Source organism: Aspergillus sclerotioniger, assembly GCF_003184525.1.
Source record: "Aspergillus sclerotioniger CBS 115572 chromosome Unknown BO94scaffold_6, whole genome shotgun sequence".
In the NCBI taxonomy this organism is placed as follows: domain Eukaryota; kingdom Fungi; phylum Ascomycota; class Eurotiomycetes; order Eurotiales; family Aspergillaceae; genus Aspergillus; species Aspergillus sclerotioniger.
This window is the reverse complement of record NW_020290996.1, coordinates 1,079,893-1,097,505: the sequence shown is the minus strand read 5'-3', so window position 1 is coordinate 1,097,505 and position 17,613 is coordinate 1,079,893. Positions and strand designations below refer to the sequence as shown.

At 48.3% G+C, this 17,613-nt stretch overlaps 5 protein-coding genes across 5 annotated transcripts; 1 reads left to right on the top strand and 4 right to left on the bottom strand.

Annotated features, from left to right (window-relative positions):
• Positions 1-1,528: 1,528 nt before the first annotated feature.
• Positions 1,529-5,001, bottom strand: nut1 (putative RNA polymerase II mediator complex subunit Nut1). Its single transcript, XM_025609029.1, has 6 exons — positions 4,256-5,001; positions 3,951-4,201; positions 3,840-3,902; positions 3,289-3,795; positions 2,710-3,241; positions 1,529-2,659 (listed from the first exon to the last, which is right to left on the bottom strand). Exons 1-6 carry the CDS (start codon positions 4,869-4,871, stop codon positions 1,566-1,568), a joined length of 3,063 nt encoding a protein of 1,020 aa, XP_025470529.1. The 5' UTR covers positions 4,872-5,001; the 3' UTR covers positions 1,529-1,565.
• Positions 5,002-6,467: 1,466 nt separating this feature from the next.
• BO94DRAFT_532704 (uncharacterized protein) lies at positions 6,468-8,066 on the bottom strand. Its single transcript, XM_025611176.1, has 2 exons — positions 7,631-8,066; positions 6,468-7,485 (listed from the first exon to the last, which is right to left on the bottom strand). Exons 1-2 carry the CDS (start codon positions 7,774-7,776, stop codon positions 6,789-6,791), a joined length of 843 nt encoding a protein of 280 aa, XP_025470528.1. The 5' UTR covers positions 7,777-8,066; the 3' UTR covers positions 6,468-6,788.
• A 4,498-nt stretch (positions 8,067-12,564) lies between these two features.
• BO94DRAFT_351973 (uncharacterized protein) lies at positions 12,565-13,409 on the top strand. The gene is made up of 3 exons (XM_025607109.1): positions 12,565-12,569; positions 12,643-12,870; positions 12,961-13,409. Exons 2-3 carry the CDS (start codon positions 12,728-12,730, stop codon positions 13,265-13,267), a joined length of 450 nt encoding a protein of 149 aa, XP_025470527.1. The 5' UTR covers positions 12,565-12,569; positions 12,643-12,727; the 3' UTR covers positions 13,268-13,409.
• Positions 13,410-13,760: 351 nt separating this feature from the next.
• BO94DRAFT_351851 (uncharacterized protein) lies at positions 13,761-14,116 on the bottom strand. Its single transcript, XM_025607108.1, has one exon. It carries the CDS (start codon positions 14,058-14,060, stop codon positions 13,848-13,850), a length of 213 nt encoding a protein of 70 aa, XP_025470526.1. The 5' UTR covers positions 14,061-14,116; the 3' UTR covers positions 13,761-13,847.
• Positions 14,117-15,737: 1,621 nt separating this feature from the next.
• On the bottom strand, positions 15,738-17,177 carry BO94DRAFT_543947 (uncharacterized protein; the record flags this gene model as incomplete). The annotated part of the gene is made up of 5 exons (XM_025613156.1): positions 15,738-15,870; positions 15,906-16,335; positions 16,568-16,697; positions 16,727-16,855; positions 17,049-17,177. The coding sequence occupies 5 exons, from the start codon at positions 17,175-17,177 to the stop codon at positions 15,738-15,740; spliced, it is 951 nt and encodes a 316-aa protein (XP_025470525.1).
• Positions 17,178-17,613: the final 436 nt, after the last annotated feature.

Genomic DNA, 17,613 nt, shown 5'->3' with positions numbered 1-17,613 from the left:
CGGTCAGCCAATGATCGATCCACCACGCACATTCTCCCTTTCACGTGCGGTGTGACTTGACTGCATTGTCACATCGGATAGTTTTCTTTTCGGCAATAAGTCCTATTGTGGGATAAGGTACTCTCAGGTACCCTTTACTTTGAGCATGGCATGCGTTGACGGGTTGTTTGTCCTCTGGCTGAAGAATCCACTGGCGAGCCTAGCGCCGACATTGTTTGCCTTTTGCAGAAGACCCCGTGTTCGGACTCTTGTTCGTACGATGATGGTCCAGGCTTGGATTTTATGAAGGATCTGGCGGTACGCGACGCGTCCAACCTTGGACAACCATGTCAACCTAAAGCAATTGCAAGCGACCGCCATATGCCCATCGCTACTACTTTGTATTTCAAACCAAAAAGAACTGTCACACCCCATATCTTCATTAATTCATGCATATCAACCAATTCCACACACAACAACAAACACTCACATGATTGTTCAACCTCGGCCTTTTCACATTCTACTCCGATACCGGAGACCCCAGACACCAATGGAACCTATAGTTTCTTTTTCTTTTCTTTCACTACCTACGGAGTATCAAATCATGATTCCACATCTCCGTATCCACATTTAGATAGATAGACAAGTAATGATAAACATGCAACAAGCAGATATATAAAAGTACACTGCAATCAATTCCATACGAACTTGATTTATATATACATCATCTTCTACGAAGCCAGAACACATCCAAATCCTCCACCCCCCAACACACAGATATATATAAACACCTCGATAAATATATAGTCTAGTTGAGCTAGTATGGACATCTTCACAAAACAAAAGACAGCAACAACAAGATAAAACCCCAATCAATCAGCTTAGACATTTGAAACTCATCGATGATACTATATAGTATGTAGTAGTTTACTTATGGAATATTCCTATAGAATATATATATGTACCTATTTATCTATCTATCTAGTATCCAAGCAACTTACTTACTATATCCAAGATCAACTCTCAATTCACCAGGAAGCTCTTTCTTTACATATCGACTCTAGTAGTAATATCGAATAATCATAACCAACAATAATCAAGAATCTTTGGTGAATATGGAAAGTCATTCGTATTCGTTTTGGATTCGCTTGATTGAGTGTATCATATCATTTCATTTCATATCATGGCTTATTCATTCTATTGGGGAGGGCAGGGGGGTTATAGATATCAGAATATATTATATACTTAGTCAAGATGAGGTGGGTTTAGCTAACAATAGACAAGGTGACCTTTATGTATATGAACACATATTGGTCTATTGGTCTAGACAACGAAGGTGGAGGGAAGCGTATGGAATGAAGATAATGCCGGGACTTTTTCAACAGGGGGCGTTTTATGGATTTTATTTTTGATTGGGTTGATATAGTTAGTACTTAACTGCAGAGAATATATCCTGCTGATGAGGATGTGACTTTATTCTGTATAAAAAATATAACTAGAGTATGCCCTATGGTATGTATGATGAACAATTGGTACATTTTACAAAGTACTTCGCTTATGATTGGAACTATACACTAGTAAATCAACTAGAATAATCCCTCCATATCCAAATCCAAAAACTCGGGATTCCCAACCGCCATATCAGCCGCGTTCAGCACATCGTCGATGCTCGTGTCCAGTCCTCCACCTGTCGACTCGAGGCCCATGTTACCCATCCCTCCCATACTCTGACTACCGTCCATTCCCGCGGCAGCCGCGGCCGCCGCGTTATCTAGCATCTGGTTGATATTATCGTCGTGTCCACCTGGGCCGGATTGCTCGAGGTCCATCTGCCCTGGGCCGCCAACGCCTAACTGCATGGTTTGAATGATGTTGTTCATGTCCAGGTTGGGGACCTGGGATGGCGGCGTCATGAGCGCGTTCACCCGTCGGTATAGGCGGACGATAACCTCTGCGCGTAATGGGTCTTTCTCGGAGATTTTGGGGACGTGTTCGTGCTGGATGAAGAGAGCACCCCGGAGGGTGAGGATTGGACACCGGGACAAGGGCTCCTTACTAGGGTCGATGGGGTGGTGGGAATGATTGTTCTGGTCCACGGCAAAGGATTCAGCAAGTGGTGCGCAGATTATTGTAGCTGCGACATCCAGGGCTACGTCGCCGTTACCTGTCTCGGTCTGTAGCTTCAATTCATCGATGATGGTTGTCAAGACGCGGGCTGACCCTTGGATTTGGATGCCGGCGAGGAGCTGTCGGTGTGTGTATGTCTGGGGTGCCATGCTCATGCCTGGGCTTGTACTCCATAGCAGCAGCGACTGGAAGGTGCTTCGGATGCTGGCTAACAAACCCCCGGGGGTATGGCTGGTCCAGGGCTCCAGCTCGCTGCGGTGGCAACTGCCACTTCGCTGGAAGGACAGGCATGGCTCAAGTGCATCCAGGATCGGTTTGATATCTTCTGGTTGCCGTGATCGGATACCCTTAAGCTGCTCCTCCAAAGAGCGGGCGGTGATGTTCAGCACGGTCCGGTGGATTTCTTTCGCTTCCCCAGATATCGAGCTGGGGTTTACTAGCGACTGTAGCGTCTTGAGTGGGATTGACGGGTCACTTTCTGTCTCCCAGATGTGGTTGCCCAGCCAATTCAAGGCCAAGATGAGCGACGGGAGGAGAAAAGGCTCCAGAAGGTCTGCGTTGTTGTTAGCTCGAAAGGCGACGCTTAATTATGGCCAAACTCACATTCGAAGCCTCCCTTGAGTGTATCAAACTCTAGCTTTCCCGCTTCACATGCCCCCAAGCTCTGGTTGAAAAGCGTACTTACGAGGAGGTAGAATTCTTGCGGACTGCAAGTCGACATGGTTTCCTCGCTGATACCTTCAGCCATGAATAGAGCGTTGATCCACGCGCCAAGATTCTTGTTCTGCTTCTCGCTGAGATCATCAAGCTTCTGACTGCAGAAGCCATTCTCGAGCAGTCGCAGCACGAAGGAATTGTTACCACCGATTCCCATGTCATGCGGTCGCAAATCGTATCGGAACTTGAATGTCAGCACCAGTAGGAGGATACTTCCAAACTCGTCGTAGACCGGCTGGCTCTCTCCCTGGTCCTCGTCCCAGTGCCAGGCATCTAGCAAAGCGCAAAGCGGTTGCAGTATTTGTTTTGTGCTCCGGAAAAGCAGAATCACATCCAGGGCCTGCGTCCGTCGGGAGAGCGAATTACAGATGTTCTTCAATGTCATCGTTTCTTTCTGATTGCAGAGATGGTGCATGACCTGACCATGTCAGTCTCGAGCCGACACTCACGGAAAAGGGAGCCTACGTCTGTGATGGCACCCACGATGGCACCCGCGTTGCCCTCCATTGATTCAATCTCATTAATCAACTGCTCTGCCCGCTCCGGGTTGGTATTGATTTGTGAAACAAGCTCATCTTTATGATACGGACCCCCAACAGGGAGGGTCTGCATCGGGTTCTCCCCTAATAGGCGCTCAATGCTGGACTCCGGGATCAACTTGTGCGAGGCACAAGCGAACAAGAACTCTTGTCGCACATCGGACAGAACCGTGTTGCCCTGCATGGCAAACATTTGCGAGAAAGACGGAAAGGTGTTCGGATCAAGCCGGCTCAAAGCATGGCTGATACAAAGCTCCATCGGCAACGACACCATGGAGGCGGCCAACATGGCCGCAATAAAGGCGGGAAGTTTGTTCACCAGGAATGAACGTAATAGAAACATTGATCGGCTGGACTCGCTGCGGTAGCTGGCATTTGATAGGACATCGAATGCAGCTGTAATGATTTCTTCGATGAGAACTTGATAGTGTCCCTGTGATGGTTAGCTACCCGCTGTAACAGACGACGTCTACTCACCCCGTATCTATTAGAGAGAAAATTCAGCAGCATACTATCATCGACCAGGGGGCGGCCCACGAGCTAAAAGCCAGTTAGTGAAGTTCAACAAGTATGATGCAACTGATATACCATCGCGTTTATATAAACGTAGAGACCTGCTCTTGAATTAATCATAGGCCCATCCATGACCGAGTCCTCGAACTGAAGCGCGTTCACGTTGACATTTTCCATCATGGAAACGTCCAACGCCTTGGATGGAGGCTCTCCAAAGAGATTGAACTCCTTCTGCAAGCCATCCAGACGGTTACGAAGCGGCAGCGATACTTCCACACAGAGAGGAAGGTATGCTGACAGAGCCTGACCAAGCTTGATTTTCAACGCTGGTAGAAGTCGTCAGTACCAAGAAACACTAGACAAGAATATGCGGAGTCTACCTTCATGGGAGTCAGCAGAAAGAACCTGCAGACCCTTGGCAGTCCCTGACAACGCAGCGAGCAAAATTCCCAACGACTCGAACAACGAAACAGCATCAGGGGAAGACATCAGCCCCCCTGTTTGATGGCTTGCATCCATATGGCTATTGTGCCAGGCTACAACAGCCTGTACCCAGTCGACAATAGAGTTAAATATACCAATAGCTTCCAAAAAAGTCTTGGGCGCACTGCCCGTGGAGACAGAAAGCATAGCATCCTGGACGACTCGAATGTCCGTCATTAGGGTATAACATTTCCGTTTCTGTCTGCTCTGCGCCATCTCCGAGCCAGGAGTTGGTGGCTTATCATGGATGGATGAGTACTTAAGGAGAGAATTCAGCACCGTGGAGGTTTGCACCACGCCCATCTTGCAGAGACAGTCAATATAGAGTGGGAGTAACGGATCCCATTTAATCCCTGTCGCGAGTCGAGTCTCTAGCAGCACATTTAGCAGCGGTGCCTCAGTGATGGGGCTTCGCTGCAAGAGCAGCCGCGTGAGACTTTTGAACTCGGTGGCATCGATCCGGTGGAGCAAACATTGTCGGAGGAAAGTCCCCCATTGTTCAGAGGACGTCATGTTCTATATATTTTGGCGGGGATATCTGGCCTTGCGGAGCGCATAGCAGATGTGGAGACTGAAATTCTCAGTTTATACATCCAGCCGAGCACTGGGAGAGCATTGTTTCGACATCTTGCTCGGGCTGTTTTGACAGTTGTTGATTCCGGGGAAAGCTTCAACCATTGTTTGGACGACGTCAGGTGCCGGTCACGTGCTATTAGCTAAGCACCTAGGGTCACATGATGGGTGGCCGGCGAACGATATGGCTTATCACTGCACAAGTACACCAGCCACAGTAAGGTAATATCCGTATGTATGTTGTACCGTCAACTGTATCAAACTCCGTAATTCCATACAGATACACTCTTGTATCCCATACCGTATGAATCCCTTCACCTAAAGAAAGAGGTACTTCTCCCTCCTCTACCCTTACACCAACCATACTCCATCCAAGTAAACCCATACTCTTTTACAACCTCACATCAACACCCTGAACACAAAATCCGTCCCAAGTACAACAATACCTTCTCCCTCCCCATCATAACACACAACACCCACCCCTCCTAACTATTAACAGTCAATAGTACAAACGAGTAAAAGAAGAAGACAGACACTAAATCCTAGCGCTTCCACCGGCCACCCACTTCCCCCTCCCCGTCGCCCCTCCCCAACCCCGCCCTTCAGCCGCGCCACCAAACCAACCACTCGGATCCCCATCGAAAACTCCAGAAGAAGTTTAATCTGCGGCGCCCGGTCCAGTTATCACAATTACGGGATTTGATCGAGTTTCCTTCTTCCTTGCTTGTTTATTTTGCGTGCTGTAGGCAGTAGGCAGAGGTTTACATGCATATACGGACATTACAGTCATGTTTATATATAGATGATAGATATAGGACGGGATACATTGACTACTGGTATGATGTAAGTAAAGTAACAGATGAGGGACGTAACCCATGGATTGGGGATATAGGGTACCGAATCACACACAAACCTACCATACCCTACGATGGATGGATGGATGGATGGATGGGATGTGGGCATCGGAAAGCGGCAATCGTGCCCTACTTTCTTCTTCTTTCTTCCCCCCCCCCTTCACCCTACGTACCTATATCCACCTGTTCCTTTCTTTTATTCATATACAGGGCAGCTAAGGCGGACAGTGACTGATTGCTTGATAATCATCCATCCACACTTCTATTCCCACTTCCCACATTCCAGTATGACCCTAAGTTCAGCTCAATTTGGGTCAGGTCTAACAAACCAGTGGGGCGCGCCGGTCGGCAATAACTTATCCCATAGACATAGGCACTAGTCTCTCACATGGGATAGAAAGAGAAAAAAAATATTCTCAAACCGACCGGGACCTGAATCAGGATAGGATAGGACTGGATCTTCGGGCTAATGCCGCGGTCCGTCGGAAGGCGTTGGCGTTGGCGTTGGCGCTGGTGCTGGTGTCAGGGGCAGGGGCGGTGTTCAGGCATCAATGACCGCGAGCCTGACACTATTATAGTGTATCACTAATCCTATATTATTGTTGTTTATTTGGGGGTTGGTACCCAATGCAGGGGCTTTTCTCTACTGTGTAGAGACAGGGGAAGTGGAACTTCAGGTACCCATGTAGTTATCTACCTGAAGCACTTCACTATGAATAATGGATGAAAAGGGGTAAGTATTATCTCGTTCGTTATGTCTGTCCGGTCGTATATTCACAACCCTCGCAAGGAGTCCCACGGCTTCAATAATTCAAATCAGAAACCATTATGTGGGACTGCGAATTCATCGCGCTCAATATCCAAGAATTCGTATGATCATCGTCTCATGCTGAGTCTCACCAACTCCGTGCTCCCGCCAGCCTGTCTAGCGTTGGGTGTAGAAATGTAGTCAAAAAGTACCGGGAAAGATAGAGAAATGGAAAGAGTGAAATCATGCTAACTGTCATCCCCGCGAACTCTGGTGTCGTGATAATTGTGACGAGGAATCGCGAAGCACGTCAGGCGCTCGCGGCCCGACCATCCAGTCTTCCATCGCAAGCCACTCACTCCAACTCCGCTCCGCCGCCTCAATCTCCGAATCCAGTGGCCCCTGTAACGGGCGTAAGAATGGAATCGTCTCGAGCGGGGGCATGTCGTAGTCCTTTTTCACTGCGGCCCATCCACCACTCTTGGCTGCAAAGAGGTAATTGCGCCGTTCCTGCTCGTGAAGGGGGCCAATGCCCGTGCCCCAGTCGTCCCCGAAGAATCCATGCAGCACGCCAGGGAAATCCATTCCGGTGGCCACGAGGCGGCGAATGTATGGGATCAGCGAGACGGATGGAGGCAGAGTCGAGGCGGGGGAAGATGCGGATGGCGCACTAGCGGAGGATGATTCGGCGTGGGAGTTCATAACGGGATTTGATTGCCATTGGAAGGGGAGACGGATGTTCAGGAACGCGGAAAGTGCTTGGACAGGAACGCTATGTTGTGCCTGGTCCAGGAAGTATCGCTGACAGCTCTGGTATCGAGGGTGCCATTCGAAGACGTCAAAGTTGTCGCCCGCAGACGCTTGAGCAAGGCCCACCATCGCGGCCGGATTGAATTGCTGGCGATCGTGCATTGGAGATCCGGTGGAAAAGTAACTCGAATTGCGAGGGTTCCTGTAAGAAGACTGCTCTTAGTCGCTTTCTTTTCACACCATTGTCTCTTTGTCCACGATTGGAGTCAAGGACGAGACACAGTGACGTACATAGCCCGAGCACCAAGACATAACCAATGGCGACCAGGTGAAGAGATACTCCGTACCTGTTCGAAAATATACTTCGTCCTCGACGGAGGAAGGACACTCGGTGTCGCGGGGTGGGAGTCGGGGTCGGAGAGGGCGAAGGTGAGGAGCGGAACAGAGTCCTGATCGCGAAACCTAGTCCTCTATCCGAGTGAGATTCATTCATGGACATCTGCTAGGCGTGGTCCATTTATAGGAAGGATAAAAACAGCTCATGAGGGCATGGGCCGAGCAGGAGGGGAAGGAGGAAGCGAGCAGAGATGAAGTAGATGGACGGAGGCTCTAGATGATGGGGCCCATTGAGGAGACGAGATGGGGGGCATGAGACATACATAAATCCTCGGGCTGAGACAAGAGGAAGAAAGTGAATTAAGAATGGAACGGCCGAGCAAAAAAGAGTCGAATTGCGGAGCAACGTTGGCAGTGGACTGGACTTGGATATTGTTTGGAACGACGAGTGACTAGAACCAGAACGGGTCTACCCGATAAACTCAGAGCAGTTGGGCTGGAGGAATGCATGTTCAAAAAGAGGTCGAGCAAGCATATCATATAAATAAGAGAGATCTGATACTTTCTTTTTTATTTTTATCTCGGTCATATTTTTTATTGATTATTTTTGCCCCTAATTTTCATTTTTTTTAATCCGTTTGATGATTTTTTTTTTTAGGGGCACAGCCAATAATGGACAGTAATAAAGCCAGTGCTAACCCTCTGTCCCAAACTAGGCAGTGGCCCGCTGGGGACAGGGCAACGCTGCGTCGACTTCTGCGCTGATTAATCCCAGACACAACGATCATAACTTCTCCGGGCATTATGATACTAGATCATGACCATCAGTCGGGGCCATCCTATCCCAGTGCAACACAAGAAAGAGATAATAAATATTAATTATAATTAACTTCGACCATGGTCCCCCTACCCAAAAATAAAAAAGGGAAAATCAGGTACAGATCGAAAGGAAAGGGTAGTGCCCCATATCTTAGGTTAGCAGCTCCGTCCTTAGCGGATGGCAAAAAGCGCTGGTCATCGCGTGTCCTTTTGGTCAGTGGACCCGGGAAAATGCTGATAGGCCCGTTGCCCAGATCAAAGATATCCGTGCAGCTGCACAGTAGTTGCGACGTTCCTACTCATGTCCATACCTCAGTTGTACTTCGATATCGGTCAGAACTTGGCCTGCATCGCTTGATGTGACTGCACCCGGCTCTGTTGGGTAAGCCATAATCCTTCATTTGGATGCCTACACAGTCAGGAGTCTCGTATAATGAAGTCTGCAAACAAAAAGAAGAAAAAGGACAGTGTGCGAGATGTAAGATCGTCATCCGTATCTGCCGCGATACGCTGACGGTACCGGATGTTACCATAGTCGGTAACAGTCATCTACATGCCCCAATCAATAGGGCTCAATGGCCAGCCTGAATGATGACAGCCATGTGCCCTGGCCCTACCATATAAACCAACGAACTCTTCAGATCCCTCCCTCATTGTCAGGGAAGGATGCGGTGTGAGTGGCGTTTCCATAGTTTTGGCTGCTAGCAGTGGCACATGCGGCGGTCAGGAACCCCTTCCTTGGACTTCAGCTCCTTTTCTTTCTGCCTGGTAATATATCGTTTTCAATCACCCGGGCGCTCGGCGGTGATATTCAACGCCGTCAACTGAATTGACAGATAAGCAGAGGTTGCAATGCCGTACTACTAATGCATGTTGAGATATGGCGGGGTACAGCATCGACATCTCAACGCCGCCCTGTTGTGACTTGATTATTCCTTTTTTTTTTCTTTTTGTGCTGTCTTTTCTTTTTGCTCTAGTCGTTAATTACTTAATTTGTCGGGTGGCTTGAGCAACTCCACCAAGGTCGTTCTCAGGAACCGAGTTAATTGGCACTTACTTGGTAGGGAATAGGGATGAGCTGGTCAACGGCTATGATCTTAGGATTCACCTGCTGGGTGGAACACCCGCAGCCGCATGACGGGTTTGGTTTCTTCATGGCTGGCGACAATGTCCTTATAGTGATTCACTCTTCATAGCCGTCTAATCCTGCAGTATTTCGAGGAGCTAAAATTGTTCTAAATTCTGAGGGGTGAGAGAACTACTCCGTACTACTAATCAATAAACAAAGAACTGTCCCGATGCTAACCACCAATGGCAACAGTACTAACAGTAAGACCAGCCAGCCGACCCCACCATGCAGGTCAAATTCCACAGGGCTCGCGAGAAGGGGTAAGGTAAGGTACCGTCAGGTAAGGATCCCCGGGGCCTCTCCCCCATCACTTATCTGCTCTTCACCACTCTCTCATCTCTCGATCGCCTCAGTTATCCTGGAGCAACCTCCACAACTCAAGTGCTAGGTCTCTTGTTAGAGAATCACAATTATCCAATCAAACTTCAAAAGAATTAACCACTGGTACTGACCAGTGCCCCAGCGCGCCTTTTGCTAATCACATCGGTTCAGCTCTGCCAGGCTAATGCCAGAAAATTTGCCACATCGTGACGCCGGGGAGTTTTGACACCAGCTCAGGCCCACTCGCTGCAATATCGAGGCCGCTTCTGCACCTTACTGGGTGAGTTATAGTGTCGCTGGACCAATCGCCGACCCGAGTCCAGCATTGGTGACGTCTCATCCTGATCTTTGTTGATGTTTTCCCTGTTCGGTCAGCTTGCTCCAATCCAGCTGGCACAGGCAGAAGAATTAACATGGGCAAACGAAGAAATTCACTAGCTCGCAGGCAGCGGAGAATAACTCGACCGAAAACTGCGACTCTGACTTCGCTTGCGTTTCCTGGTTCGAGAAACTACCATACTGCTGGGAGACCGGATTGCAACACATGCAAGCATGTCCCAGCAGGCATTGAACCAGGGATAGAAAGGGAAATGCTGGAGGAGCGGTGTGGCAAGAAGGACAAAACAAGCACTACCGGCTGTCTAGTGCCCACACCTTGCGGCTTACCAGACGCCATGCTCAGGGTGCAGGTGATGTGCATTCTTTCCTGACGGCTTTGACAGATACTTACCGAAACAACGCAGAGAGATGCACCTGGGTCGTATCTCTGCACCATGAACCATGGCTCACTGTGGCTCGTTCGACCAAGTGGCTGTTGTGTCCTGCTATCGTTGGTGGAACTGGGTCAGTTTTGCTTTTTCCTTCGAGATCCCCACTGCACACAGCTCCAATCAGGTTAAGTGCTTACAACATCGGAGTCGTCTGATGCATTGCGTGCGGTTAGCATACTCTACGGTACAACACACAACAAAGTCAATGCGAGATAGCCGTTGACTGCGCAATGACACCGACACCAGTTTTCAGGTTCTGTCAGGGGGTAGGTCGCAAGGAAAACAATTCCGAGGGGAGCTCAAACGGGAACTGCTCCAGAACCAATATATTAATGACCACCGCCGATATTGTGCGGTTCAGCTCATGCAAGGCGGTACGACTATCTGCTCGATCTGGCTCGTCTCATATCACCGGTATCTTGTGGATGGGGCGGCATCACCAATTCCCGGAATTCACTGCCATTATGTATGCAGGAGCACGTTCGTCATATCCACCGTGGAATTCCAGCCCATTTAATTGGTCACCTGATAACCTAGAGCTGCATGATGCATTGTGCCCATGTTAGACCTCGCATACGTTTTTGCCACAGAAATTGGCCCGTCGCGAGGTCCCGGCCTGGTTGTTTTTGTCGGAGAGAAAGCAATAGAAGTGTGACATCTCACCGGGTGAATAAATACCGACCCGGAGCCGAAACGTCCATGCGACTATTAGGGGTTGAGGTAGGGGATGATCAAGACCCATGAGCTTACCTTGGGTCAATGCATGTTTTTCCATGGGTGTAAGTTACCGTTCCGTTCGGTACCCTTCTGCATCCCAGCTGGCCATTCCCCACGGTACCTACGGTACCTACGGTACCCCCAAAGATATCTCTCGGATCGGCCTCCTGGTGCCTCGCAACCGAGTCTACACAACACGCATCGCAAAGAAATCTTCGTCTCAGGATACTACCGTCTGGGAGTCCCGGAGAGACCGACGCCACAGGATCTGCACTGCAGCCGCAGCACAGTTTGCCACAGTGGCGCGTCAGCCCCTCCAGCCACAGATTATTGCCACTAGTCTGCACTAGCCACAGCTCACTGCATGGATCAAGGGTTTGCGAGCCACACTAGCTGCTGTTAGTGACTTAGTGTGTCGCGAGGTTTCAGATGCTACCAAACAATGGTGCCGTGTCTAGCCTGTGGCTCGGCCTCGTCCAGGTGTGTGAAGTCCCCACTGACGGTTCATCACAGACCAGGGCAGAACCCAAACTAGACTGCTAGTACTAATAGTAAACAATAGTGACTGGGAGGCTATGTCTTCTGTGCCGTGTGGTCAACGACATGATCGGCGTCAATATACGCTCGTCGATGCAAGAGTAGAATTATACCACAAAAGGCAAATGCATCATTAACTCACGAGTGTGCTTTGACAGTCTCAGACTCGTGATGTCTCATTGGGATCAACAAAGCATCAATAACAGGGCAATAAGGCAAGGCTTACATTTGGGAAGGAGCCGAGTCCATCTAGCAAGGTGTCAAGGTTCTTCTAGGACCTCTTTACAACAAAGAGTCCTTCGCTACTGCTTCTTAGTACATATGGGAAGTATACCTGACAACTTCCCACATGTCGGTTGTGTCTGAATCTCTTCTGCTGTCAATTATTGGCCGGCTCGGTTTTCTATGAGTCAAGGCTACGGCTGCTAAGTTTAGATCCATGACTTTCATGCCGTAGGGGTGTTCAAGGCTCGAGATGCAGTTGTTGGGGAGCCCGACATGGTAGCAACTCGCCTGCTTGTGCAGATAAGGCGTTAAAGCGGTTTTTCGTTGCCTTACCATGAGTGCTCAGTGTGCAGGGTGATTTTTGAGACAGCCTCATACCTATGCATCTGTGCTTGACAAAATCTAGTTCACTCTGAACATAGCATCATATCTGTAAGTAACCCTGTCTCTTTTTGGGGCATGTCACTTCTCCCGTGACTTGCTACTAAGCACTAATCTTGAGCAGATTGACCAAATGCTTATAAGCTACTACCCCAGGCCTTCATAGATGGGCGAAGGACCTGAGGATGTAACATACATCCCTTGCTTCCATGGTAAAACCGAGGCTTCGCCCTGATTTGTCTTTGAGCGTTGAGGATCAGAACGAGCCGCCGAAGTGGCGCCCACGGGGCCGGTATTTGGGAGATCAGTGTCCACATAAACACAATGAGTCTAGGCATCGTCTATTTACCTTGTAAGTTTGCTCCGTCATGCAGACTCTGTTAGTAAGAATGAGTCTTTCTCCCTAGATCGGGCTCCACGGACCAACCATCGGAAATCCAAGTCCCGACCTCGGCCGGATTATGGCACCATCAGTGATTCTCCCAATGAATCTACTACCGACGAGTCAGGAACTTAATCCCTGGGCTTTGATTGGCGCACAGCACTTGGTTATCCTAGGTTTTAGCCTAGGACCACAAATGATCACTCGTGCAGCCCCAATGCCAATTCAGTTGTGCTATGCCCGGATAAACGAACAAACCCTCTTTTACTCAAAGAAGTTCGTGAGTACTAAATGTGAAACGAAACGGCTAATGGGTACTTGGGTCCAGGGGTCCGTCCACTTTAGGAGACCAACCGATCACGACTGATAATTTGTCCTTCTCTTTAACATACTTCATACGTTCTAGCCTATGGAGGTTCGTGTTTGACGCTCGGTTGGCCTTCACTCCTTTTGTCCTGCTCTCCGCGTCCCCTTTCTGAAAAGAGGAAGGGAGGCGGTCATCAGCCGCGTTTCTTTTCAAGGCCCACGCTCTGCTGTACGTCATGCAGTATCACTGCGGTCTGCTAGCAAGTTCCAACGACTGGGTATATTCGCTTGCACGGGATAGAGCCGATTACTCTCGGTTGAGTCGCAGGATTCGATGTATTGGACATGGAAAACTTCTTTGGATCCGCGGGCATGTGGGGAGCAAAATTTCCAGTATCTGACTTTGAACATATGGTGTTTATCAAATTTACTATCACAATGTAGGTCAAATCTCCAGGGCTTGTCATATAGGCGACTGAACAGTGCAGAGCGATGACAGTGGAGTCTAGTCCAGGGTTCGGCGAATTTCTGGCGTCATGTTATGTCATGTTGCGACGCGTCATCGATACTTGTGTCATAGCTTACCGGTTTGATTACAACCTGAATTACCATACTACTTATATTACCTACACTGATTAAAGTTACAATTGATGACCAATACTGCCGGATCTTCCTGCTATATCATTGCTATTCAGCAAGCCCATTTGAACGTTCGATCTGAGTCGGACTGGTTGTAGTATTACTGATGCGCCGGTTGCGGCTGGACTTGCAAGATCGCCCTGTGGCTCTTGCCCTCGAAACAGCCAGACAGTTAGATATAGGCAGATGCGAGTCAGTAGATGGCCATGACTCATGAAAGTACTTACCTTCAAGGACCATTCACATGAGAGTCATATCATATACAAAGTAGATAGGTACACCCAACACCAACCCTGTATACATACCCAGCTTAAACGGTATCAGTGTAAAGTATTTACAGGAAATACATTTCCGTGGTGTCAGCCCGACGGTATTATACAGCTGGTCCCGATCTTCACGGTGTCTCAAATTTCCAGATTCCGATCCTGATCGTTCACAAATCAAGTGGAGAGATCGGCAAGGCAACAGGGCCAGATGCGCACAAGATCTATCCAACCATCGCCTATTCGCTTAATTGGGCCCATTGTGCGCTTAGTGGTTCTGGTTCTGGTTCTGCTTTGGAACTTCCCCACGCACCCTCCTGTGTGTATCCATGTCCGTTGAGCCGCCGATCGGGTTCCACGGTACCTTTTGTTGGAAGCGGCGGTTTTCTCGGAATTAATTGCGCTGGATGGAGTATTTTTGAGTATGGATGTCCACCACGGCAAACGTCCGAGAAGAATGACAGTCAGTCTTCACCGACTGCAATAACCAATCTAGGTAATTTGCCCGGATGTCACTGTCTTTGAAGCGTAGACGGTAATGTAATTACGTGAGTGCTGATCTAGATCTCCCAGACCTGTCCCATGCAAGATCATGATATAAGTATGAATTGTCACAGTTGACAATTCATACTGACATACTCTACTTTCCATCTATAAATTGATAATATCATGGTATCATCAGTGGATTTCCTTCATATGCTGACCAGCAGCATGTTTCTGGGCTGCTCAACCACAATTCACTCTATTGTAATTTATAAAAACCGACCTAGATGACAACAAAAGGATAGTTATATTAGATGGATTATTCATTTTACTACTGTCAGATTAATGCCCTATCTCAGGTATCAAACATGGGAGAACACTAATCCCTGCAAACGTACAGAAAAGCAAGTATCTAACTTCAATCAGACCCTATGAACATGTTGCTGACCAATGTTTACCCCTCCCCCAAGGCATCAGCTGTGGAAATTCGACCTTATTCCTTGACAGAACATACCTATTCAGCTGTCGTACCGGCACCTGAAGGCGGCTGCTCGCTTGTAGTTCTTCGTATTGACCCTAGACCCTAACCTGTCTCTTTAATGCCGCAGTACGGCCAGAAGTCCTTCTACTCATATCCAATCTCTTCCACCAAAGCGAGTAGCGTATTCTTGGGGAGGTATTTACCCGTGGCTTCTCAGAAGGATTGTTTAATTTGTCCTGGCTTGGCCTCTTGTAATCCATTGAAGTTTCCTTGCCATGCACGCCGCATGACCTGCAGATAGGATGAACGTGGAGGTGGGTCTGAATGAGGTTTCTAACTGTTGTTCAAATTTCAAAAGTCTGTCCGCGAGTTGTTCGATACACCTTTGAGTTTTCTAAGGACTTTGATTTTGTATTCTCGTGTTTCGTCACCAGCCATGCGAAGAGAACCAACCGGATAAGTATGACAGAACCAGTCAACCGTGAAAAAAGGCAACATTGTGCATGCATATAGTATATAGAATTCTCTGATGGAGAGACACTGGAATGTCTCGAGACACATCCTCAATGATCATATCTGCGCTCTTATCTTCTTGCACTATAGCTCGAATATTGTTGATTATTAGCCCCAATATATCGCATGAGTAGGGACTGTCATAAAGATAATTAAATAAACTCAATCGAGTAACCCTCGGAGGCTACCTCAACACCATGGATATTCTCCTTTGATCTGAAACATTGGCTATGAAGGATATTAGATCTGTGATGTGGTGTCACCATGGTAATTTCTTTCACCACTCTAGACTAGTAATTAGAGAAGTGGGTTCAACGTACCTGTCATTTAGGTCTATGTCTATGGTGTGTATGGAATGGGGGATACCATAGGATGGCGAATCCCTGTGACAGTAGAATAAAATATAAAAGCCAGTGCCAGTGCTGCAGGAAAACCTTACCCGTACGTTTTCTGATGTATACAAGTATTCGTGCTCTGACATGTACGGTGGTATCACAACACGCCTTAGCAGTGGGTCATCGCTGAAGGGGTCCACGACCTCCCCGCCATGCCTGATAACAAGCATCACAGATTTGAGATCGTCTACATCCTCATCTCTTGCCATCAGCATAATAAACTCATATCCTTGCCCGGAAAGCTCGAGAGCCGCCTGGCAGTCGTACAGCACACATTGCCACAAGGCTTCGTAGTTCAAAGCAGTCCCGAAATCCATCTTGTGGTACAGCTCGCGAGGTCCTTCGCTCAGCGCCGCTGTGTTTTAGGGGGGAGCATGGTACTGCGAACGGTTCCTAGTGTCAACAGTCTAGTTCAGCGATGGTCTCGAATCTGAAACCATCTATAATGACACCTATGGACCGGGGGCCTGGTATCCACCCTGTACAGTACTTCAAAAGGCGCATGCGCGGGCCTGCGTCGAACATTAGCTCCATAGCAAATGAATGCCTCTCGTATGGCTGTGGGAATACATTGCCAGTGTACTCACCCGTGAATGTAACTAAGTGCCTGGATTCCGCGATGGGTATGTACAGATGAAGCTTCCCCAACGGGGCAGCTGCCACCGGATCATCCTTGTCTTTTGAAACACCCCATAGCACAATGGGTAGTGGGACTTGCTGCTAAGCAGGCAATGCACGGGTTTCACCAGTGTATAGGCACCATTCCATATGTATATTCGCCACGGGTGAGCTTTATTAGGCTTCGTTGCTGTCACAGGCATCGCTTCAATGTTAGGGTGAATGTAGCAGCCACAACACTCTATCTCTGCGGCTTCCTGCATAAGTATTGTAGCGTAGATCAATTCCAGAGTGTTGACCATATATGTTCAGTGTTGCATGATAATGACTAGCCACTGCAAAGGTAGGTACCTAAGCGTTTGACAGGCAAGATGTGTAAATAATAAGATCTCGCTCTTCATTATTTCATAACGCTTCAAATTCAAGCTTTGTCCGCCACATATAACACACCTGGATGTTGAGAGAATGACACTGCTTGATTCGACACATATCACAGCAAAGTGTAGCTTGTCTTAATATATTGAATCTGAGAGCAGCAATCATCACAGGACTTGTAATCCTGTTGTTTATGCGGTCCATTAGTCAGTATGTAACCGGCGCTATGGCTTTTCTTGAAGCCCTATTTCATCGGCGGTAAAAGAGCCCTGATATGACTATGTATTGTAAATTTCAGCCTCCCTAGTACTAGAGTATCTGGTGTCGCATCTGAGTATTTCCCATAGGCTGTGTATATCATTTTAAAGCAGACCCCGCACGGTGGTAATGATCGTGGTCAGCTGTAGGCGCATAATCAATCCAAGGCATTCCCACCTTCTCCAATCGCTCTCACCTGGCCGTAAACAACATTAACATGCTACCAACTGGCAGTGTAGAAAGTAAGACACCACATCGTCTCCCTCTCCAGCACTCATATCTTCTCCGACCTCCGACCCTCTGGCAAACGCCAACTTTCCCAAACATCAAATTCTCGTCCTCAAAGTGTCTCCAGTTTTCGTTCAGGGCAGTGTTGTGCCCG

What these genes read in the sequence shown, in the direction of transcription:
- nut1 (XM_025609029.1), bottom strand. Translation starts at nt 4,871, where the DNA reads ATGACGTCCTCTGAACAATGGGGGACTTTCCTCCGACAATGTTTGCTC. An exon ending in TTCTGCTGACTCCCATGAAG is followed by an intron (nt 4,202 to 4,255) that starts GTAGACTCCGCA and finishes GACTTCTACCAG; the next exon opens with CGTTGAAAATCAAGCTTGGT. An exon ending in ACGTTTATATAAACGCGATG is followed by an intron (nt 3,903 to 3,950) that starts GTATATCAGTTG and finishes ACTGGCTTTTAG; the next exon opens with CTCGTGGGCCGCCCCCTGGT.
- BO94DRAFT_532704 (XM_025611176.1), bottom strand. Translation starts at nt 7,776, where the DNA reads ATGAATGAATCTCACTCGGATAGAGGACTAGGTTTCGCGATCAGGACT. An exon ending in CGAAGTATATTTTCGAACAG is followed by an intron (nt 7,486 to 7,630) that starts GTACGGAGTATC and finishes GTCTTCTTACAG; the next exon opens with GAACCCTCGCAATTCGAGTT.
- BO94DRAFT_351973 (XM_025607109.1), top strand. Translation starts at nt 12,728, where the DNA reads ATGGTAAAACCGAGGCTTCGCCCTGATTTGTCTTTGAGCGTTGAGGAT. An exon ending in AGGCATCGTCTATTTACCTT is followed by an intron (nt 12,871 to 12,960) that starts GTAAGTTTGCTC and finishes CGGAAATCCAAG; the next exon opens with TCCCGACCTCGGCCGGATTA.
- BO94DRAFT_351851 (XM_025607108.1), bottom strand. Translation starts at nt 14,060, where the DNA reads ATGAGTCATGGCCATCTACTGACTCGCATCTGCCTATATCTAACTGTC.